The sequence below is a fragment of the Poecilia reticulata genome, linkage group LG19, assembly GCF_000633615.1.
Source record: "Poecilia reticulata strain Guanapo linkage group LG19, Guppy_female_1.0+MT, whole genome shotgun sequence".
Classification (NCBI taxonomy): domain Eukaryota; kingdom Metazoa; phylum Chordata; class Actinopteri; order Cyprinodontiformes; family Poeciliidae; genus Poecilia; species Poecilia reticulata.
In genome coordinates this window covers 11,480,770-11,504,562 of record NC_024349.1, presented here as the reverse complement: position 1 = coordinate 11,504,562, position 23,793 = coordinate 11,480,770, and the positions used below count along the sequence as shown (strand labels likewise).

The 23,793-nt window shown below is 35.8% G+C and overlaps 3 protein-coding genes across 8 annotated transcripts in view; 1 reads left to right on the top strand and 2 right to left on the bottom strand.

Moving 5' to 3' along the window:
• Window positions 1-3,690: 3,690 nt before the first annotated feature.
• Window positions 3,691-11,891, bottom strand: LOC103481510 (alpha-N-acetylgalactosaminide alpha-2,6-sialyltransferase 1-like). The gene is made up of 9 exons (XM_008436999.2): window positions 11,636-11,891; window positions 11,284-11,536; window positions 9,588-9,750; window positions 8,955-9,117; window positions 7,276-7,414; window positions 7,086-7,189; window positions 5,176-5,259; window positions 4,810-4,909; window positions 3,691-4,467 (listed from the first exon to the last, which is right to left on the bottom strand). Exons 1-9 carry the CDS (start codon window positions 11,737-11,739, stop codon window positions 4,258-4,260), a joined length of 1,320 nt encoding a protein of 439 aa, XP_008435221.1. The 5' UTR covers window positions 11,740-11,891; the 3' UTR covers window positions 3,691-4,257.
• Window positions 11,892-13,914: 2,023 nt separating this feature from the next.
• LOC103481511 (alpha-N-acetylgalactosaminide alpha-2,6-sialyltransferase 1-like) lies at window positions 13,915-23,747 on the bottom strand. 6 transcript variants are annotated; one of them, XM_008437002.2, is made up of 10 exons: window positions 20,988-21,761; window positions 20,858-20,892; window positions 20,619-20,746; window positions 20,184-20,346; window positions 18,206-18,425; window positions 17,121-17,259; window positions 16,945-17,048; window positions 16,075-16,158; window positions 15,142-15,241; window positions 13,915-14,675 (listed from the first exon to the last, which is right to left on the bottom strand). In XM_008437002.2, the coding sequence occupies exons 1-10, from the start codon at window positions 21,119-21,121 to the stop codon at window positions 14,481-14,483; spliced, it is 1,302 nt and encodes a 433-aa protein (XP_008435224.1). In that variant the 5' UTR covers window positions 21,122-21,761; the 3' UTR covers window positions 13,915-14,480. The 6 variants fall into 6 exon arrangements, with proteins under 6 accessions (XP_008435224.1, XP_008435222.1, XP_008435223.1 ...); XM_008437000.2 differs by having other exon boundaries at window positions 20,619-20,892; XM_008437001.2 differs by having other exon boundaries at window positions 18,206-18,368; window positions 20,619-20,892; window positions 20,988-21,759.
• LOC108167262 (aspartate, glycine, lysine and serine-rich protein-like) overlaps window positions 22,388-23,793 on the top strand; it is a 2,070-nt gene continuing 664 nt past the window's right edge. The window contains exons 1-2 of the mRNA XM_017310695.1: window positions 22,388-22,434; window positions 23,559-23,789. Coding sequence (XP_017166184.1) covers window positions 22,388-22,434; window positions 23,559-23,789 — 278 coding nt within the window. The remainder of the gene's footprint in view (window positions 22,435-23,558; window positions 23,790-23,793) is intronic.

Sequence of the window (23,793 nt, the reverse complement as noted above, 5' to 3'; positions counted from 1 at the left end):
GAAAAAGATTTGCTTTTGTATAAGTCAAGTTTAGTTGTGCTGCACATGTCGGCAACAAGGAAGTTCAAAGTCCTTTAAAAGGCACCATAAAAACATGGCAACATGAAACAAGCGATAAACATTATGTTTTGTCAAATGACACCCTCAAAATCATCCAATATACATCCGATGTATAGATCAATGTTCTGGTTATTAATCAAAACAACAGGTGGGGTTTTAGCTTTTATTAAAAGGAGCTCAGTTTTTCAGCAGTTTTGCAGTTTTCTGGAAGTTTGTTCCAGATTTGTGTCGCATATAAGCTGAATGCTGCTTCTCCTCATTTGATTCTGTATCTGGGGTTGCAATGCAGACCAGAACCAGAAGACCTGAGGGGTCTGGAAGGTTGCTATGACAACAGCCGATCTTTAATGTATTGTGGTGCTAAACCGTTCAGTGATTTATAAACTAGCAACAGTATTTTAAAGTCTATTCTCAGAGCTACAGGAAGCCAATAGGGACTTTAGAATTGGGGTAATGTGCTCTATCCACCTGGTTTTAGTCAGAACGCAAGCAGCAGAATTCTGGATCATTCTCAGCTGCCCGATTGATCTAGACGCTGTTGCAGTAATCAATGTAACCAAAGAAAAATGCACGGATAACTTTCTCTAGATTATGCTGAAACATTAGTCCTTTAAGCCTAAAAATGTTCTGSAGGTGATAGAAGGCCGACTTTGCAACTGTCTTCATGTGTGTCCAAAGGTTCAAGTCTGAGTCCATCACTACTCTGGGTTTGATCACTAGTTTCTGTCTGTAATAACTAAAGTTTCATATTTACATAATCCTACTCAAACATTTACAGTTTCAGGTAAAAATTAAAAGCATAAACAGCATCTTCATCCCAGACCCAGGAAGGGAGCTGGTGCAAGTTTACGTACTGTGAGAGAAAGGTTTGATATAGATGGATTATTTTTGTTTTTGTGCAAAACAGGGCAGGGCCATTGAGGGTTTTGTAAATGAGAAGTCAAACAATCGCCCTGCCCTGCTTATTCTAGTCTAAATAGATGATTGACAGCTTGTCCTGCTGTTGTTCAAAGGAAGAAAGTAAGATACGTGGATTGTGCTGTAACAAGTGCAGCATTCTACACAGCGGAATGCACACCGACTCTACCCTGCTCCGCTCCTATCAATCACACGTCCAAGACGATTTGCACAAAGTGGAGCTGGAAGATTCCAAACACATGCCAAAAGCGAGAGACGTTACACTACAAACCCCAAATGGTGGTCTGAAAACGAAAGCAGTCAAGTCTTAATTAAAATAATACATCAGGTTTCCTTCAGGACTAGGAGAAAAAATAAATACATTTCGCCCACATACCGTAAGCCATGAATCAGTGAGAGTGGGCACATTAAATACTTCCAAAAAGACTAAATTATTGACATTTTTACTCTAACTCTGTCTCAAAGTACTAAAGCTTAAAGCAGCATTCATCCCAATTGTGGTTGTTATTTTATTCAGAACAAAGAACAGACAGAAAACGACTGATCAGATGCTAAAGCTTCCAACAGTAGGACTAAATAAATGTTTAACTCACCCAGTCAAAACATTAAATGTAGCAGAGCTCCTGAAATGTGAACTTTGTAGCTAATTATAAATCAATCTTCAAGATAAAACAGCAATGTAGAAACCATGGTGATCAGGAATACAAGTACAGATCAATCACTTATCAAAAMATTTTAAGATGTTCAAATAAAGAGGCAAAGTTCATGATGCAGGAGAATATAATTTATCCTATTAATTTGTTCACATGCAATTAACTGGAACCAAAGTAAAATATGTTCTGTGATCAATTATTAATGAGTCAAATCAAAGCAGAACGCATTAAACATGACATTCAAATACTCAAAATAAAAACATTCACAGCTAAATTTGAGTCAGATGTATTATTTGAAACGGAAAGTTGTTTAAAAAGAAAACAATAAAAAAGAAGTGCAAATGTTTTCATTCTGATTGAACCTTATTAATTATCGAAGTGTTGAAAGTTAACCCTTTAATTTTGTGTGCTATATATTTTGGTATTGATCAGATGCCAAGTAAATGACGGGCCAGTACCAATGCCGATACTTTTTATTATTTAAGTTTGATATATCATCAAACTTCTGACCGTTAGGAACATTTGTGTTTTTCCTTTCCTTTCAATATTTTGGACAGGTTTATGAATCTGTTTATTAAGAATAAACAAATAAACAGAAACAATAAAAAAACTTAACAAATGTGTGTAAATTTTTTCCTTAATAAACTAAGTGCAAAATGTTACTATTTCAGAGCAAAACAAAATCTTTTTGTTGAGCCGAGAAACTCCAACACAAAAATAAAACTAAATTTTAAGAGGGAATCTGAAACTGAAGTATTGATCTGGTATTGATCCAATTCTGTTGCAACTTGGTGTAAATCTGATTTACACCAAGTTTGTAAATTGCCATTGTGGAAACCACTTCTTGACTTCTTCTTATTTAACTTTAAGCAACTTAGATCATAATTAAAAACCAGTATTATCAAAAGCTGTAAACAAACCGTATTTATTTAAATACCGACGTATGAAAAGTTCACAACAGAACATTTAGTCATTCTGTCCTGACAGAAAAATGGTCAGAGGCTTTAGTTTAGTTTAGTTTCAGTTTGAATTTTCAGTGAAACTTTTGTACTAGCTGGTAGGTTTGCAAACACTCCCTTTTACTTTTATTTGTTCTTCTCACGAACCATCTGGTTGAAGGCAGAGAGAAAGGAGAGGGTTTTAAACTTTATGATCAGGGAGTTCATCTGTTGTTAACTATTCAAACACTTAAACAACTCTTACAAAAACATGACAAACTAAATGACTTTTGATTATGAAATTACAAATCCCAATAAAGACAGACAATTGAAGTGCATTAAAATTTGTTTGACAACCTAGTGTAATGTTTGTTATATAAACCTGATAGTCCACAGAAAATAAAATTCATAACCATGGTTAAATAAAAACAAAAGTAGTTGTTCCATACACTTGAATACATCGATATGACTAAGAGAGGAAAAATATACTCTTTTAAAGGTAAAAAAAAAAAAGTTATAAACCAGAAAATATCAGGAGAAACAATTCAGAACAATCTCTTAAAATTGGATTTAAGATTAAAATGCTTGACAATTTTCCTCGGATGTGAATAGAAGGGAAATTAAAAAAAAAAAAAGATGTAAATAAAAAAAAATTGCCAAAAGATATTCAGCGCTGAGATAGTTCACAGTTTTAAAAGCATTCAACTGTAACAGGCAAACGTTTGTGGTGCCAAAATATATTAATATTAAGGAGAAGTTTTTATCTTCAAAGCAAATGAAGGTTTTTGCCTAATTATTTTGCCTACATTTAGAGTCGTGCAGAAAGCCATCTGCACAAAAGGTTCATAGATGATCATTAGATTTTTACACATGCTGGTTTTTTTCTTAATTTACCCACCTAGCTACATAAATTACACTGCATAAATTGTCTTTGTTTTTTCCACTGAATTAGGACTATTTTGCACAGCTGAATCCAAAAATGATCATTTTTTTCAGTCAAGTCAGGTTTTTATTCTAATTTGATTCAGAGAAATCAAATCTTCTGACTAAATTGATTAGATTTTTGAGACATTATCAGTTCATTTCTATTTCTCATCCAAAAAGGTTTTAGAAGAAAAAAAATTGTTTTCTAACGGAGTGCATTAATTAAATGTTACAAACTTGGATCTCTGGAAAATAAACACTGATGCTCGTGTTTCATCCTTAGTCCTCAGTCAGTTCAGTCCTTAGTCCTCAGTCAGTTCAGAAAGTTGATCTGACTGAGCAAAACCAACACGATTTTTGCATTCAGCACATCAAAATTACCCTAAAACAGTTGAAAAACCCCAGACAATTTTTTGGCAGTTGACCAGTGTTATTGAAGCAATAAAAAACACCAAAGCTAAAAAAAAAAAAAAAAATTAATGAAATAAATGGCTGTAAAATTGAGAACATTTGATTCCCTGAAAGTTTTAGCCTGATACATGCAAACACAAAATCTTCCATCTAATTGCACAGTGAATGTTCCTTTACAGCGAGTCTTCTCTGTCTGTACCCTTCAGATTAATTTTAAATATAAAAGTATGTCTCTTCAAGTTCAGCAACACAAGTAACTAAAACGTTCTTAAAGTGCTTATTATGCATCAGAATTAACAGGTTTTTCATATTGCTGATCAGGACAGCAAACGGTTTGACTCGTTTTCAGAGTGTCAGGGCGGTGGCGGCTTTTCTGTCTTTTCCTGTGGTTTAGCCTTTTGAAACAGCTTCATTATTTTTCTTTCATGGAAGCTCTTCCACAAATTCTTCTCCATAATGTAGTCATGGTTGGCGAAGAAAACTACGTTGGTTTTCAGGTACTTTTGAAAGTAGTAGTTGGAGTATTTACTGTAGTCGTCAGTCATGAATCCGTACGCACTCACCTGGGGAGGACAGAACAGGGAGAAAACAAATAAATAATAAACAACTTCCTGTCTTAATACTGCAAAATAATTTATCGTGACGATAAAACGCGATGCACACATTCCTATGCTATTAAAATGCAAACCAGAAACACAACATTCTCATTGTAGTCTAGATAATTATATGATTTGATAACATGCCTTTCAGGTTCTTTAGAAGCAGTAAAATATTTCTTTCCATGATCATTAATAACCTGACAAGGTCAAAGTGAACCAGTAAAAGCAACATTTTCTCAGAAGTACACACCTATAATGGCTGCACCTCTTTTACAAATACTGGTATTATGATGAAAATAAACCTACTGTGTCACAAACGTGCAGAGCCGTAAAAATAGCAAATGCCCCATTGGTTGGTCGGACGATGGCCCAGTAGCCCCGATTAAGATTGCCTGATTTTAAAAACCTGTGGGCAAAGAAAAAGGGTTGAGAAACAACACTTTAAGCTACATGCTGGGAACGGCGGCATAAAGTTGGATACATTTTGATTTAAAGCAGCTAACACCCAAAAAAAATCTCTATATATCGTTTGTTTTGTTGGATATGGAGTCCAAATCCAATAAAACAGTTCTAGTTCATCTTACTGAATCTTTATGTGAGAAAAAGCTAAAACTTATGTTTGTTGTAAAAAAGAGAAGTAAATTTACAGGATGTTTGTTTGGAAACACTGACCTGTTTCGTACGTATCGCAGAAAGTCCTGGTGCAGGACATAAAACCGGGTCTCATTGTACTGGCCTGAGTAGTAGGTCCTTGCGCTGAAAGGCAAAACAATAAAAGACAATATAAAACAAAGATAAATATTTTCTTTTCAAACTTGTCTGGGTTGAAACAGTTTCTAAAGTGGCACGACTATAAAAAACTTCTTTTCTGCTGCTTTTAATCCCCAGGTATGGCATCACATTCCTGCCAAATACCCTGAGCAGTGTTAAAAAAACATTCACAACAGTATATTTATTTTTTCCACAGAGTGAACATTCACACACACTACCTCCACCCATCTATTCACTCCTGCCAGAAAGTGGAGCTTGTTTTGTGGGTGTGTTTGCCAGTTTGGGGAGATACATATTTCATTACATGTGTCATGTAAATGGCTTGCCAGTCAACGTCACGCTATGTCAGCACCTGCTGGATATAGTTAGAAGAATACATTCTTCTGACTATTTAAACCATTTACAGTTAGGCTGATGACGTAATTTATGACTCACAGCCAGCGCAGATCGCCTCTCTTCACCCGGGGAAACCCGTACACGCAGCTCTGCGTCAGAGGTTTTACTTGTAGTACAGCATCTCTCCCGTTCAAACTTGCTGGACTTTGAACTTCTGATGGCTTAGAAATTCAAATTCGATCTCACCATGGATCGAGCTTGATGATTGTACCGTGAATAAAATTGCTTTAATATTCCAAACCAACTGCCTTAGTGGCTACAGCTACATGTTAATTTTTCCACTTAATTGTGACCAAAATAGGAAGAACTTATATTTCATTTGTCCTTTGTATGATAAATATTAATTTGTTTTTTTTCTATAAAAATTTTAAGTTTTAGAAAAAATTCTTTCTCACCATGGATTGAGCTGATGATTGTACCATGAATAAAATTGCTTTAATATTCCAAGTAAGTGATATCTATTAACGTTTTGGGCATTTTTTCTTCATCATTTATCCACTCAGCTGCTTATAACTCGTTCACTAATGTCAACTTTGTAGCACAACTTATTTTATCATGCTGTGATAAACAGATGTAGGAGCCAACAACATGCAGGATAATGTTAAAACAGCAAGATAAATGTGAGTAACCACGGCAACTGGTAACAACCAGCTCTTTTTGCAGTCAAGTTGCGCGCATCCGCTGTGTTTACAATCAAATAATACTTTTGTGGTAATTTATGGTAAAGTATATCCCTGAATTATAGAGGAAAAAAATGTCAAAATGATAATATATCATGAACATTATAATTTAATTGTGTATTTTCCATTAAAACCATGATCCATCAATGACTGGGTCAATTGACCTATGACCCCTGATCAAACCACGGTTCTTGAAGCAGGAATTCATACTGCAGCCTGAAATGACCCAATTCCTATTTTTCATCAAATCTGATTTTTTTTTTTTTTTTTTTTTGTCATTGCCGTTCACGCTTCCAAAATAAAGGCGACCTCTGCAGTGTGAACGGGCAAACGACCTGAAAGTGTCCCGCATGCGCGGTAGAGGGCGCAATAACGTCAGCGTTCTACAGTGCCAACCGCCTCAAGAAGAAGAAGTAGTGCTCAGTGTTTGAGGAAGTAAACATGGATGCTAACGTGGAGCATAGCTTACACATTTGAAGTCGTTATCCGACCGGAGGACAATATTAACAACTTAATCCTCAGTATAGTCCGCCATGGTTGTTGTTTTTCTTCCCGCTGGAGCGTATCAGGACGCAGATTAGTGACGTATGTCGAGTATCAGTGACGCTCAGATCGGATGAACGTTAGGTCGTATCTGAATTGGATACGTATTGGATACCCAAGTTTTTCACTCCCATACAAATATGCAGAAAATGTCACTAATAATAATAATAATGTGTAAAATTTGATGCGTACTTCCTGTTACGATAATCCCCTTCAGCGACTCTTTCTCCTTTGATGACGGCGTTGAGCCACTGGAAGTCCCTCAAGCCCTCAGGAATCAGGACATATTTTATACCCTGTCAGAAGAAAAAGCAGGACAAAGTCATTTTTAATTTTTTTATAGAACATTAACACAATATTACATAAATTGTTGGTTTAATACCTCATCATGCGGAGCAGCCTTGTATCCAAACTTGCGGTAAAAAATAGGGGATGCTGTAATGGAGTGAGCAGTGTGAACATAAACTGATGTTCTGTTTCCGACGTCTTCCTCATAACCTTCAACCACCGCGGCGTTCATCCTGTCACATAAATTATCATTTGAAATTAAAGCTGGCTAAGCAATTAAATCTAGAGCTGTCCACTGGAATACTGTCAGGTTGTCAAAGTCTGACAAATTCCCAGGTGTTACTGAAAAAAGCTGATGGATTGGTTTAAACGAGTCATTTTATTTGTTAATTTTTGTAACTTGAAAAATGTAAGATTTGTTTTATTTTGTGAAGTAACACAATACAAGAAACAAGAATAAACTACGTAATGGAAAGACACATTGGTTTATAGTTGCAACAGCAAAACTTTAGTGTTTAGGTTTGTTCTGTTTAACCAGAAATACAAAACTCCTATTTCACCTTTTTGTTCTCTGCAGTGAACCAAAAACCTCTGAAACACTATGAGAACTATAACACCCCCACATGCGTGGGTAAATGTACAATCACTGTTTTATTAATTTATGGTTTGCTCATAAATGAAGCAATGCTTTTTTGATGTGCTCATGTTGAGCCAAAGACACTCCTTGTGATTTGAGAAAATCAAATGTGTGGACATATTAATGGCTTAATATCAATGTGTCACCTTTGCTCTGATAACTACCAGAGCAGTTGAGGAGGCGGCTACTGTTTACAGACTTCGGTTTCAGATTAATTTCACAATCCAGATGTAAGAGTTCATGCTGATCAATTGCAAAAAGTGATATATAACTGTAATAGATTCAGTAATTCTGTCTGCTTCAAGAAATGTTAAATCTTTTTATGTTTTTTTTGTAAGTTTTCAACTGTTGTCAAAGATTTTACCAAGTGCTTTGTTAAAGTATTCATAGCCTCTTAAATATTTAAGCATTTTGTGACTTTAAATGATTTTAATTGAAACTCAGAACAACATACTTCATCATTGTGAAATGGCTGCAAAATGATACATTTAACACTTTATAAAACTCTAAAAACATGTTGTATGAATTTATTTTAAATACCATTTTCTCCGATACCCTTAAATTAAACTGAACCCTTAAATTTTCCTTCATTTGTACAATAATCTGTTTGTTTTGATCTATCACATGTGAGCCATGGTGAGGTTTGAGGTTGAAAGTAAATCACAACACCTTGAAAATTTCAAGCGGCATAAATACCTTTGCAATATTTGCTATAATTCCTTTTTTTTTTTGCTTATGTTTGTTAAAGAAATTACTCTGTGACATCCGTGGAGTGCTGTTTTATACAGTTGATAATGGATTTAAATAATCTTTGTAAAAATAAAATAAATTCTGTGTCCCATCCTAGAACTGAAACAGTGTTTTCATTCTGCAGATAAAAGGTCTTTGAGTTCACACTGTAAGAAGAGTGCAGAACAGATTCCTTCTTAAAACCAACAGTGAAAAAGAAATACTTAGCTAATTTAATGTAATTCATGACATTAATTTGTCCATTAAATCTTTGAAGGTGCGACAGACTGTGAAAACCTACAATGCTGCGTCCATCCAGTTTAACCAGCCTGTCATTTGCATGCCTTACAGTCCTTGAGCTGCACAGCTGAATCAACCAACAGGTTTGTTCACGTGTGTTTTCCTACCGAAACACGTAGTCGTGAGCATCAATCTCGGCGCCCATCTTTGAGCCGTTCAGGATGCCGCCCGTTCCCACCACGGCACAGTGGACGCAGCCGTCCCCGCCTGGCTTTGGGAGGAGCAGCGGCTCTCTGGGCTTTGAGATCAGCTTCACTACAGGCATTACGTCTGCAAACAAAAAAAATTCCAACGAATTTCAGTCACAACTTCAACAGTTACAAGCATTCTTTTCTTTTTTGTAAATATTAAAATATTTTAGTAGATTGTAACTTAAGACCTTGAGAGTCTTCCTATTTACACTTATTTTCAGTTTTCTTTTACACAAATATTGGTTTCTACATTGTAAAGATGTAATAATCTAATTGAAAGATGATATGGGCGAAATACTGCAAACATCCATTTTTGATTAGTCTAATTTTCTGAGACAGCTAATTTTGAGTTTTCTTTATCTGAAAGCCTTTATTGTTAAAATTGTAAAACATAAAAGCTTGAAATATTCCACTCATTATGTAACGAATCTCTACAAAATGACCATATATTGAACTTTTACGCAACATTCACATTTTTTGAGCTGTACAAATATCCTAGTAGAACAATTATAAGGAGCTTTCAGTTACTATGTGTAAGAAAATACATACCATCATGCTTCATTTGCATAAAACCAAAAGGATTGTTGAAGTGCGAGAGCCGGTTCCACTCTCTGATGTTAAAGTTGTCTTTGTGCAGAAACATGCGAATGTTGGGAAGGAAAGCTTTCTGGAAGTCCTCGTCCTTGGAGTTGCGCAGAGACTGCGGACAAGTCTGACCAGAGAAAACATCAAGATAAAGCAAAACTAAAACTGAAAATTCACAAAGGTGAGATGATGTGATAATCTGGCACAAGATTTCACAACATTGCAATGACACGTCGTGTTTGTCAAAGTGAAGTGGGACCCAGTTGCCAGGAAAAGGATCATTATAAGTTCTGGAAGTGAAGGTGAATAAGATTTCGACAATTATTTTGATGTAAGACGGGTAATAAATGTTTTAAGTGATGGTCACCAAAAGTTTTAAGGGCTGGAAGTTGAAAATGGGAGATAAAAAAAATTCAAAAGAGCTAAGAAACTTTCCACTGGGAATGAGAGACACTTTAAACAAGCAATTATGTAAAGAATAAAATTCAGGTGTGACAGTAGCAAAGTGACAGACAAGTCACAGCATGTAGGTTTACACAAAAACAGAACTAACAATAACCTGTACAGTAGCGTCAAATCAACAGCATGAGAAAATACTGTGTTGTTATTAAAAACAGCTTAATTTTATTCAGACATTTACAAATTAGTAAGTAAAATAAAAATGTGTAATTTTTTTTACTTTAAGTATGAAAAAAAATGTAATAGAATAATATACTTTTTAAAAGAAGGCTTTAATTGCTGTAATCGCAAAAAAGTTTTTTTTTTCAGTGATTAATTATGAGTATAAATAGTTTTCAATTTAGAATTTTTCTCATGAAAATCTGAATAAATCTAGATAAAAAATGTACTCAAATTGATACTCCTTTTATAGTACTTTATTACATTTTGAGAGTCTCATGTCTCATTTACAGTCAGAAGTAAACTTATTAATTTAATAAAAATTACTTAAAACCTAAATCTGCCAGGGATATGAATAATTTTTGGTTAAATCGTACATGTGATAGTTGGACACTAAGTATTATTTTTGCATAAATATATTCACCTAATGATATGTTGAAAAATGACTTTGCCTTCTGTTTTCCACGGAAAACATGTGACCGCAATAAATCCAGTTTCTAGAAATCATCTATCCGGGTGATGTTGAAGTGTCCCAACCTTTTTACGACTGCATTTGATCCTCGCTGGTGCAAAATAAAATAATCTTACACTGATCAAATCTGACGTAAATAGTTTGTCATTAACCTGAGATTTTCTAAAATAAGCTTTAGATTCATGACAGTTTTGGTATATTGTAATAAATTGAAAAGGGGAAAAGGTTAAATGCACTAAAATAAGACAAACCCCCCCAAAAATAAAATTTTCTTGAACGAATGGAAAGATTCTTTAAAACAATCATTTGTAAAACCTTGAATCTGTTTGTTACAAAAAGCAAGGATTCCTAATTTTCATTTTTAAAAATTGCTATCGAAGTGAAAACCTAAAGATTTATGACACAAGACTAGGATTCTACAGTTTGATCAGAAGACAGCTAAGCACACAAAAATGTCAGACATTTAGTGATGAATCCACACCAAAGGCAAACAAGTAAAAACGAGTCCAAGCTGTTCTGCTGGCAACAACAAATGACACATAAGATTTTATCTTATCTTAAAATGCTTACCGTAGGTCTAGGTGGAGCGTCCAAGTTGTAAATATCCTCAAAGCTCCACTGAGGAAGCTTCTTGAAAAACTTTTTCAAAATCATAGGAATAGGAGTTTCAGAAGAAGCGGTAATAACTGGATCAGATGTCAGCGCTGTTGTATTTGTTGCTGCCAGCTCTCCCTTCATTTGCAATAATCCACCGGTGTGCAGCAGCTTGTCTTCTCCGCTCACTTTGTATGTTCCTGACATGGCTATCCAGCTGTAGTTTAAACTAAAAGAGATATTAATTATCAAGACAAACCAAAACGGTGAGGTAATTAAACAAAAAACAGTTTTAATCTCCTGTTATAGAAACTTCAAAAGCACTTACGTTTTTTCTCTTGCTGAGTTTTCCAAGAATATAATAAAAAAGATAATAGTGGCCGATATCACCAGCACCAAAGACCAAAGTTTGAGTGATCGACCCATCATCATTGCTGAAAAGTGGAGGATTTTCTTTTTTTCTTGCTGCTCAGCTAAACACCAAAGTTGACTTTTGGGAGGTGCTGTATAGAGTCCTTGTTAAAGCTGACATGATACACTGCAGCTTATGACCGGAAAGAATGCAGAATCATGACTTATAGCTATGCCAGACCAGTAGTGCAAGAAAAGTCACTCAGACAAACTTAGGCACCCTATAATAATATATTACACACTAAGAGAGAGAGAGAGAGAGAGAGAGAGAGCTGAGTAGGGCAGGGCTACAGCAGCGTGTAGTGACTAAAGGCCATTTGCAATAAACTCCATAAAAACACTGCCAGTAAGATTTTATAATTTCACAAAGAGGAAACTCAAGGAAAAGAGCAAGTAATAAAACAGTCCTTCTTTCATGACGGTTTTGAAAAGCCACTTTTCAAAACCTGCTTTGTGCAGGTGTGTGCGTGTATGAAATACAGAATTCAAATGGGGTTTTTGAGAGAGCAGGAATATAAATGCAAACTAATGCAAACAGGCAAACGTACCAATGCATTGGTCCTGTAGTCAATCAGCAATCTCTCTCTCTTCTTTTTGATTGCCTGCTCCTGATCATGCAGCCATGCGGTACAAGTTTATGATGTGGCTACACTTACAAATTTTCATTTTTAGTTTTGCATTTGCAGGATTGCTGATTTATTTTTCATTTTAAGCAACAGGTGGCATTATTTCCAAAGTAAGCATCCACTAAAAGCTACTACGGTTTAATGAACAACTAAATTAGTAACTCGTTCTGCCCTTGGCAGCAAATGAAGCCATCAAATTACATGACAAATAGGAAGCAGTGTTGTGCATGTAATGTATATATAGAAATAAATAAGAGCAATATAAATAACAGTATATTAAGTACCTACAGATAAAATTAAATGCAAATAGAAACCTGAAAAATCTGGGAGATTTTTAAATAAATAAATACAGACCTATTCTTTTGTTTGTTCATTGCACAGCTTCACAAAAGTGTGAACAAACTGTTGGATTTCTAACAGGCGGAGTGGCCACCTGGTGTGTGGAGGCTGTTGTGGTCGTTGAGATTTAATCGCCGACCTTTAGACTTTTGCTGCATGAGCTTCTTTCTTTCTGTCTGTTTCCTGTCTTACAGCTGCGAGAGACAAATAAAACAAATTGAAAAATGAAAAATAAAGTCATGGATTTGGTGGAAAAGTGAATCCTGAGCGACAGCGAATCCTACTTTCTGAATTTCTTCCCAAATCTTTACAGATGGTATCTCCATGATATTTGAATCTCATCAATACATATTATTGGGACTCTGCGCTTCGATTGCAGCTTGCAGTGACCCGAGTGAACCGAGAGAACAGCCATATTGGTGGAGAGCAAGGATCTTACCCCGTTTAACCACAAGGTGGTGCTGTGTGTTCAACAGCGCGAAGCAGAAATAAACTCTGGAAATGTTGCTGGTGTAGTTATTGCGACCGATTTTCTGTATTTTAACATAATTTAGTGATTTGTTTTTATTAAAAGTGATATCACACGGAATTTTGTTGTGCAAAGTTGGATAACAACAAAATCCTGAGTTTAAATTTAAAATATGAGCATCAGCTTCCGAGGCGTTGAAAAGGATTTCTTTACCTGTCGTGTAGAGGTTTTCATCGTAGGATAGGTGGCGTGAGATTTCTGTTAATAGGACGTTTTTTGTATATTATTTAAAAATTCAAAGTTATGTCTTGAAATTCCCAAGAATCCAACAAACAGCAACATGAAAGGAGCATTAAAATGATGAAATTCAGTCAGAAATAAATAATGCAATTAAATTTATATTTCACTTTACATGTAAATGTCAAAGTGCCGCAGAACTACAACAAAAGCATTAACCAATGTAAAAATAAAACAAATTTAAAATATCATCAATACATTTGGTGAGCAGAAATCTGTTCATTGTGTTAGTTAAAAGTTCAGTATTTTATTTAGTTAACTGCAGCAGTATTAAGGGCCATCACTTTTGTACTGAGACCTCTGTTAAATATAGAAGCATGTAATGAGCTGTGTATTGTAATATATATTTATTTATATACATCTTAAAATATGTGCCCGTCTTCTTGTAACTAAGTATATAATTAACACAACTAAATCTGTCCCTGAAAGAAGTTGTGCCCAAGAAAGACATGGAACAGGTTTGTTTAGTTTACTGTGTCAGTTTATTTCAAAAGTGATTAACAAATAAAACAAACAGAAAAATATAATAACATACAAGCAACACTGATTTCCACACTATTCACAGTATATTAGCCGTTTTCTTCCACAAAATGTAGTTCTACAGTTTCCCCTGCTAATTATAAGCTACATGAATAAACAAAAGTTCATTAAATATATTTTTGGTTTTATGTATTTATTTTAAAAATGCTTGCTTTCTTGACAGTGTTAATCTGTTAGAGTGCTTTTTTAAAACTAAAATATTGCTACAGCTACCACATTGCAAAGATATGTCACCAACATAAAATGCAGAGATTATTACTGCAAAAACAATAATGCATCTATAAATAAATGTAAAAATATTCTTCATTTTAGCAACTTATATGCCTCAATACAGTCCACATGTAGGACATTATTTTACAACAAATATTTACACAAGTCTCTGCCACTTGTGTACATAGAGCTCATTTAAATAAGCTTAAGGTTAAAGTACAGTCATAAAAATAATAAACACCGTCATATTTTTTCAGGTCTTCTTGACTCCTGACGCTGAATCAGGAATCCGTTCGCTTTTCTGACCCAGTTCTTTGATACAGCTTCAGTATTTTTTTGTCGTGAAAGCTTTTCCACAGATTTTTCTCCAGAATGAGATCGTGGTTGATGTAGAAAATTACTTCGCTCAAAAGCTTCTCCGCATAATAGTTTGAGTATTTGCTGTAGTCTTCTGTCATAAATCCATATGCACTCACCTGTGGAGAGCAAAGATAGTACATAGTATTAGTTTTAAGCTAAAAACAAAAAAGAAAAGAAAGAAACAGCTGATTTTGGATTTTGATACACTTTTAGAGCTTAAGAAAGATTAACTTAATGTAGAGTCCAACAAATAATAATCAGGTTTATTGATTGGGACACTGTTATTTAACTAAGAAATCTTTATTAAGAAAAAAATAAAAAACTGAAGATTCAGAATCACTTATACAATGAATTTTTCTTCTTTTCAATAAAACACGACACACGCTCGGTCAAAAGCTGCATTGACCCATGTTTCTGCAGTCTTTCTGAAGTCTGTGGCTCAAACAGGAAGTGAGCTTTTCAAAATAAAAACTGAATTTCAAATTAAAGTTAACTTACATACTAAGAATGACAAAAACATAAAGACAAAAAGCATTGCACAAACTATACAGTCTAAATATTCCTTATTTATGACTAACTTACCGTGTCGCATGTGTGCAGAGCCACAAAGAGAGTAAACGCCCCGTTGGTTGGTCGCACAATTGCCCAGTAATCTCCACTAAGGTCATTTGAACTTAAGTACCTGTTGGCAGTGAAAATGTTAGCCTGATGGGATGCGTAATCTATGCAATTAATTATATGGAACCAATTCACAATACAAGTGTCACTTTCTAAAAGAGAATGACTAAAGTTGATTTAATCCAATAACATAGATTCAAGGTCAGTTATATGCTATTCATATCTTATTTATCTAATTACAGCTGTTTGTTGAAATGTGTTCTCCTTTAAAACGGTGAAACCGTTTTTTCTTCTTAGTCATAATTCAGAAATACCGCATTTTCGGACTATACGCCGCTACTTTTCCCCCACACTTTGAACCACGCAGCTTATAACCGTGTGGCTTTTCTGTGGATTGTTCTTCAACCACCAGGGGGCTCTTTAGCAAGAAGTGAATTGCTGGAAGTCAAAATTGGAAATCAAAGAAGAAAGTGCTAATTTTCATTTAGAACAAGCACATGCTAGCAGCAGGTACGACGGAGAAATGTTTTCAAACTCATACCCCCTCATCACGGAAACCACACAAAAAAGTTTGTATGATGCAACTTTTAAGCTGAGGGCTATCGATCTGATAGTATCCTTGGTTTGGCGTTGGAGATGGAGGGCTGCGTCCTTAATAGCAGATTTATTGTGAAAAATCGAGATCGGTACGTTTCCGTTTTTTTTTGTTTTTTTTTACTTTGTAGGTGCGACTTATAGTAAGGTGAACTCTATAGTCCGGAAAATATGGTATTTACTGATTTAATTTGACTGAAAGTGGACTCGTTATTTTAGAGGTAAAAAGAAGCAATAGCATTCAAACAGCTTTTAACWCTGATTTTTAGCAGGATAGTATCGTATCTTGGTTCAAACACTGACCTGTTTCGAACGTATCGCAGGAAATCCTGGTGCAGAACATAGACGTTATCCTCACTGAACTGTCCTGAGTAATAAGCTCTGGGACTGGAGGGAGAAAGACGGTCATTGGTTATTTTGTAAGAAGAAGAAGAACTCTGTCAAGATGTTTGTTCACAAAGACAACAAAACCATAAAATACTCCACATATTCCTTCTAATATTCTCTTTGGTGTTTAAACAGTTTAGACTTTTAGCATAAATCCACCAGCTCAGTGTTCGCTTGGGATGTGTTTGGGATCATAATCCTCCTGGAACTATCAATCCTGTCTGAGTTTTAATCATATATGATTTTAGAAGCAATTTTGCAAATAATTGTCGTCATAGAGATGCAAAATTTAAAGCTTGAAGCCAAAAAATACAGCTGTGGAAAAAATGAAGAGCCCACTGCACTGAACCCCATTGAAAACCTCCTGGTTATTCCACCAAATATTGATTTCTGAACTCTTCCTGAGTTAAAACATTAGTATTGTTGTTTCTAAATGAATATGAATAAATTTCTTTGCATTATTTGAGGTCTGAAAGCTCTGCGTCTTTGCTATTTTGACCGTTTCTCATTTTCTGCTAATAAAAACGTTTTGCTTGGATGTAGTTTATAGAATAAAAGAACAATGCTCATTTTACTCAAATATAAACCTMTAAAAAGGAAAATCAGAGAATCTGATCATTGTAAGTGGTYGTCTTAAGTGGTCTCTTAATTTTTTTTACAGAGCTGTATATGTTGTTGAAGATGAGATGTGATCATAAAAATCCCTTGTTCCATTTCTACTAAAATTAGATTATGACAAGGATAGAAATAATAAACCTCAACATTAAGCACACAAACTGTACTCACTCTATATCTTGGTATTGACCGGAGGAAACTTTCTCTCCTTTGAGAAGACCCTGCAGCCACTGGTARTCCCTCAGACCCTCAGGAATCAGGACATACTTTATTCCCTGTAAGGAAGAAACTGTGAGAAAAGTGTTTCTAATCTACCTGTTATGATGGTTTCTGTGTCATTTTAATACTTCGTCATGCGGGGCAGACTTGTATCCGTACTCCTTAAAAATTTCAAGGGATGCTGTGATTGAATGAGCGGTGTGAACATAAACCGACGTTTTTGTCCCTACGTCTTCCTCGTAGCCGTTGATCACTGCACCATTCATCCTGTCGCACAAACGAAACACAGCTTCAACATTTGTTATGCAAATAGGAATGATCAATGTTATTGTAATTGAAACCATCTAAAAAATTGTTCAAATGAAAACAAAAATGACAAAACACTTCTAGATGTATCTGTGTTGACCACAACTCATATTTTTAGTCTACACTGCATATCAAATCAAATTAAATAAACCTTTTAGTGTTTCTGTTTGAATATTTAATTAACATAATGCAGATCTTTACAACATGTTATGCAGTAACATGTTGTTATACAGCCTCTGCTGTATAACAACAGAGGCTGTAGCTCCAGATACATTTCTTTAGTAGCACAGTAAAGTATAACTTTCTATCCCCTAATATATTATAAGTATAGAAGCCCTGAAAGGCAAAATGTTCCACAAAGAGAGAAAAAAAAACAAAAAAACTTTAAAATATCTTAATTGTTTCTAACTCGCACATTTCTTTTAAAGCCAAGAGAAAAATAAGATTTAGTCAGCTTTAGAAAATGGGTCTTAAAAAAGKTTTTTTCAAAATAATTTATTTTCTTTCTTACCTTTCAGGGCTTCCATATAAAGGAAGCATTTAGTTAAAGGTCCTATGGACAATACATAACATTGTTTTATGTCTTGTTGCTGATTAAATAAAATGAAATAAACATAGAAGAGACAGTATTATATTTGTAAATGTTCCTTGATACCGAGATGCTGTCAGCACAGTTAATGTTGACTAAAATAAGACGGATGTAATGATTTGAAGACAGTAAAATCCTATTTTTATTGGTCACACCAATAAAAATATTGGTTGCACCTGATGTGTGTAAATCACACACCTAGGTGCAAACATTCCTGCTTTGTCTTTCTACTATAATCCATCAAATCCTTTGGTATTTTGTGGCTGCTTTTTAAAAACGATTCCAAAGAAGACTCCACCAAATGGTTTGTTTTCCTACCGAAACACGTAGTCGTGAGCATCAATCTCGGCGCCCATCTTTGAGCCGTTCAGGATGCCGCCCGTTCCCACCACGGCACAGTGGACGCAGCCGTCCCCGCCTGGCTTTGGGAGGAGCAGCGGCTCTTTGGGCTTTGAGATCAGCTTCACTACAGGCTTTACATCTGCAAGCAAATATTTACCAAGGATGGTTACAGCTGGTTGATTTGCTCCAGCTGTACCTACAAAGGGTCACATGTTTGAAGCACTTATTAACTTTGTAGAATTACTTCAGTTAATTTATTGCTGCTAAATTTCCTTGGTGTTCCAACTACTTGGTTGTGAGTAAGCTGTTTACAAAAAGCAGAAGTGAGAACAAGTCTCTTTGTTTTATTTTCTACCTTTCAAAATAGAATAATATGCAAAAGCGATTCATGCAAAACCCTCCTATTTTAAATCCTGGGCTGTAGTGAATCGAGATACATTTATGGAAGAGGGAAAAATCTGACTCTCAGAATTGTGACGTTAATCTATGCTCACTTTTTAGTGACCCCGCCTCTTGCCCGGAACGTTAGCTGGAGATAGCTGGAGATGGGCACCAGCAACCCTACCGACCCCAATAGGGACAAGGGTGTACAGAAAATGGATGGATGGATGGATTTTAATCATAGAATTTAGACTTTCTATTTTACAAATTCAGACTTTTTTTCTAAAAATGCTCACTTTAATCTTTTATCTTGTTTTTTTTGTTGCTCAGAATTATTACTTCATTTTTTATTTTAATCACTTTAATCTCAAATTTATGCTGTTTGTCGGATAAACTAGTTCATCAACCTGATAACAATAATAAGGTGATTAGTCTAATTAACAATCCATGATTTCCACAACGAGAGAGTATTTCCAATTCCCATAATTTAGGGCGTTCATTAATCTTCTCAGGAGTATATAAACTGAGCTAAAGCTCAAATTAAGCAAGATAATAAAAGATTGTGACAGAATGACGTAGGTTTGCCAAGAATGTTTTTGGACACATATAACAAAAATTAAGAAAATTACAGCCTTGTGGTTTGCAATATCTGAATGATCTTTCGCTTGTGACCCAAAAAGTGAATCAGCCAATCACATGTCAGCAACTCAAAGCATTTGGGCATCTGGATTTGATGAAGACGACCTTAAGAAAGCTCAAACCAAGTATCAGAACTGGGAAGAGCAGCTTAATGCAACATATTAAAGCTCAGGTTTCTTGAATTTGACATTAATTAACTATCCTCTAATAATCTCCACAGTTTCCAGATTCCCTTTTAGCAAAGATCAGGGGTCTGCAACCTTTATCATCTAATAAGATTTGGCCAAAAAAATAGTTTAAATGTTACATAACATTTTTATTCTTCAAACATCTAATACATTTACATAAATATCTACTCATTTTAAATTCTGAAGTGTAACGGTTTGAGATACATTTATGGAAGAGGAACAGTGCCACTTAGAAAACTGTATTATAATTTATTAGAATGTTTAAACAAACACAATTTTACTTCTATTTTTTAGGATTTAAAGTAAAAATAAACATAAAATGTTGCAAGAACATTTTTCGTCTGTGGGATGAAAAATAACAAGAATAACAGATTTAAAAAGATATGTCTGGTTCTTTTACTATCATTCTTTGTGGAAATTCAGTGCAAATAGTGCAGAAAAAAACAATTAAAAAAAACTGTTAAAAACCTGCATCCAAAACATGAGCTGGTTCTTTTAATTTTTCAGCCAAACTTACTGCCCGGTCCAAAGAGCTGCAGGTCGCAGACTCCTGATTTACATAATGGATCTGCAACCAGCAAATCTGCAATAACTGTGTCAAATTCTCCTACAAATGTTTCTTACAGCTTGTTGAATATTTACCAGGAAGAATTAAAACGGTTCTGAAGACAGAAAGGGGTCCAATCAGGTACTCACAAGGTGTAAAAAAAAGCCTGAAGGATGTACATGAAAAAAAAGCCACCTACCACTATATTTCATTCCCATAAAACCAAAAGGATTGTTGAAGTGCGAGAGCCGGTTCCACTCTCTGATGTTGAAGTTGTCTTTGTGCAGAAACATGCGAATGTTGGGAAGGAAAGCTTTCTGGAAGTCCTCGTCCTTGGAGTTACGCAGAGACTGTGGACAAGTCTGAGTATGCAAAACAAAGAGCTACATTTAAAGATAACTCTAAAATTGCTGTTTTTGTCTAGACAGCTGGAAATGAGGATTTGATTTTAAGTAGCAACTCAGCTCAGGAGTTGGCAGCTTAGCCAGGTAGTGGAAACGCATGCAAAGAGAAAAGCAAACAAAGAACGGATTAACCCGAAAAACAAACATGTAAAGACACAGCCAGTAGTCGATCACTACTCTCCCCAACGTTAACTCATGAGGTTCCTGTTCAGTCCCACAAAAATACTCACTGTTGGTGTTATTGGAGCATCCAGATTGTATATATCCTCAAAACTCCACTGAGGAAGTTTTTTGAAGGAACTTAAATCCATGATGGGGACAGGACTCTCAGGAGCTCTGCTCTGAGTTTTAACGTTTCCTAGGGAGTAAATGTTGGTTTTATTGGTTTTCCTCTCAATCTCTGTTGGCAAACCTGATAACAGACTCAGCTTCCTTATCATTTGCACAACATTAATCGATGTATCTTCACCTCTAGGTAGTACTTTTCCTGAGAAGACTTTCCAACTTTGAGAGAAAAAGAAAAAGAGAATGGTGAGAGGAAATAATTAGAATAAATAAATAGTTAAAAGGCATCAGAGGAATCTAGTGGAGAAACTTACTTTGATTCACCTTCATAATTTTCCCAAGAAAGAATAAAAAGAAAAAAGCTCACTGCCAACACCAGCACCAAGGAAAAAAATGCTGTTTTTTGCATCCTGAAGTGGTTCTGCTTTTCAGAAAATACGTTTCCCATGAAAAGTCACCTGCGTTTAAAGAGAGTGCTCAGTCACGCCTATGTAGGCGAGCCAGAGAAGTAATGTCATGCACTGGGAGGGGAATTTATTCAAACCTACAGAACCTGAAGTGCCTGATATGTGGGAACAGAAGTGACAGAGCAGGGCTGCACCTGTTTTCTGAGAAAAGAGCAGCAACTCCAAAAACACACAGAGGTTATACACAGCCTTGGAGTATGTGAATGACTGAAAAGCAGGAAAAGGAAGCGTATCTGTTCATTGACAGGTTAGCTTTGCATGTTCACCTGCTCTGTGTGGACAGGTGGGGTGTGTTCATATGAATAAGACAGTAAAATGTGAGAAATCAAATTACACTGTCTGCATTGAACAGGCAAATATTTGAATTTGTGGTCCAGGAGCAAAGAAACATTCTGGACAAACAAGATATTACATCATGTAAATCCAAGGGTTTGAACTATGGAGAAGCATTATTATTATAATACCAATTATGCATCCAAGTCTTTTTGCATTTTGCTATGTTACAAACAACAAATTTTATTGCATTTCATAGGGACTTTATATGAGCATACAATGTAAAGCATTGCATTAAATTATCATAATTTACAAAATCATGCAGTTGGCATTTTTAATGGACTTTCAATGCAACTTGTAGAACAACTTTGCATTAAAAGTGTCATTATTTACTAAATGACACTTCATGACTACTGTCATAAACATTCATAAAGACTTCTTTATGTTCATGACAGGTGTTATGTCAGTCTTATGCACACCCCTTCAAATAAAGTGTTACCCAATGTTGCTACATAATGTGGTGGGATTAAGAAGTAATGATTCTAAGCAATATAATCATCCAGCAGAGATTAGCCTTACCAAAGAGGCAGGAAGGGAATTTTCCAAAGACTGAGCTCAACTACTCTAAACAGAAATTTAATAATAAAGAATAAATGTGACTTATCTGCTGCAAACAATAACCTTTCCGAATTACCATAACATCACCATCATCATACCAGTTCAGAAGAGGGTATTGGGTTTACTTGGAGGAAAGGAATTGTGGTTTCCAATACAGAATAAAGTTTAAATGTTGAGAATAAAGTGACAATTTGATTTTAAAAATTATGGGAAAAAATGTTGAGGTAAAAATGAAACTATGTTGAAGAAAAGACTGGAGGCTAAAACTGTTGTGGTTTTAGGCAAATGTGGGCTCACCTGTACGTGCTGACTAAGAGAAAACGTCCAGACAATATTTATAAGCTAAATCCTGTTCAATGTGCAATGCCTGTGAGCTGGTTGAACAGGCATTGCACAGCAACAGGTGGGTAACTAGCAACCGGAGACACTATTCTCCATTCAGACTGTTCACTTCTGCTCTCCCTGTGGGATCTAATTAATATTTCTGTCTTTAAACCTTTTGAACATTTGGGATATTGATGCCAATGACCAGTCCAAGAACGGAAAATTWTTTATTTTAGTTGCATGCCCTGAAAGTAGTTGAATAAAACTGTTTTATCATTTCTTTTTTACATATTCGTTCACAAGWTTATTAGTTTTCTTTTAAARGGTTGTGCTCTGTAAGCGGTAATTACTAAGGGATTGGTTTTGACCAATCCCTTAGTTAAGTACAATTTTCGTGYATMTGTACTTTATGTAAGTAGATTTAATAATGGGTACTTTCTACTTTTACTCCACTACATTTTTACAGTAAGTACAGTAAGCTTAAAGAAAGGTAAGCTCCGTGGACGTGATGCTAGCTAAGCTAGCTGTACTGAGAYACATGTTGCATCTGCGATGAAAAAAAKTTGTCACTCATGCACTGATTTATTGTGTGGAGGTGTTGACTGAGGTGTCGCAWATATGGGACAATGCTGGTACCAAAGTGCAGTAAAGTGGTATGATATTCAGGAACGATCCGATTCTTCTGGACGKATCTTTACTGATTAMATTTATTTCAGCTCYAAGTATTTAATATCTAGGTGTTTTATGGGAATGTGGATCTTTCAGGTCAATTTGAGAAGCAATTTTGATAGGTAAAAGTTAATTTTTTTGTGTCATGTAGCGCGGTGTGCTGGTCTTGACTTGGTCTTGGGTAGGTGGTCTTGACTACAACTTTGCTACGTGGCTCCTCGGTTGCCTGTCCTCTCCCACCCACCTTCTTTCCATCCCCTTTCTGTTGGATTTCTTTAAAAATACATGCCACTAGTAGCAAAAAAAAGTGAAGTTCATGTTATGTTTGGACAGGAGACAAGATGTTTCCATCCCTGAAATTATGATGCATAGAATCAGATATCTAAGTCTAAACTATGTTACAGAGAGTAAAAATCAACAAAAAAACAACCCATCAGGGTGGGCGGAGGGGCGACGGAGGGAGGGCAAGAGTCCACGGGGAACAAAAAAAGAATCACTCAGTCAAAAAAACAGGGCGGTACCTGCCGTGGACAGTCCAGCGGGCGGCGCAGGAAGCGGAGTCCTGGAGACGGGTCCGTCGCCGACGCGGGAAGCGGAGTCCCGGAGGCAGCTCTGGAGGGCCGGCAGGAGGCTCTGCAGGGCCGGCAGGTCGCTTGGACGGAGCACTGGGACGCTCGGAAGGCTGCTCTACAGCAGCAGGCACAGGACACTCGGGAGGCAGAGTCTCAGGCGGAGCACAAGGACACTCGGGAGGCAGAGTCTCAGGCGG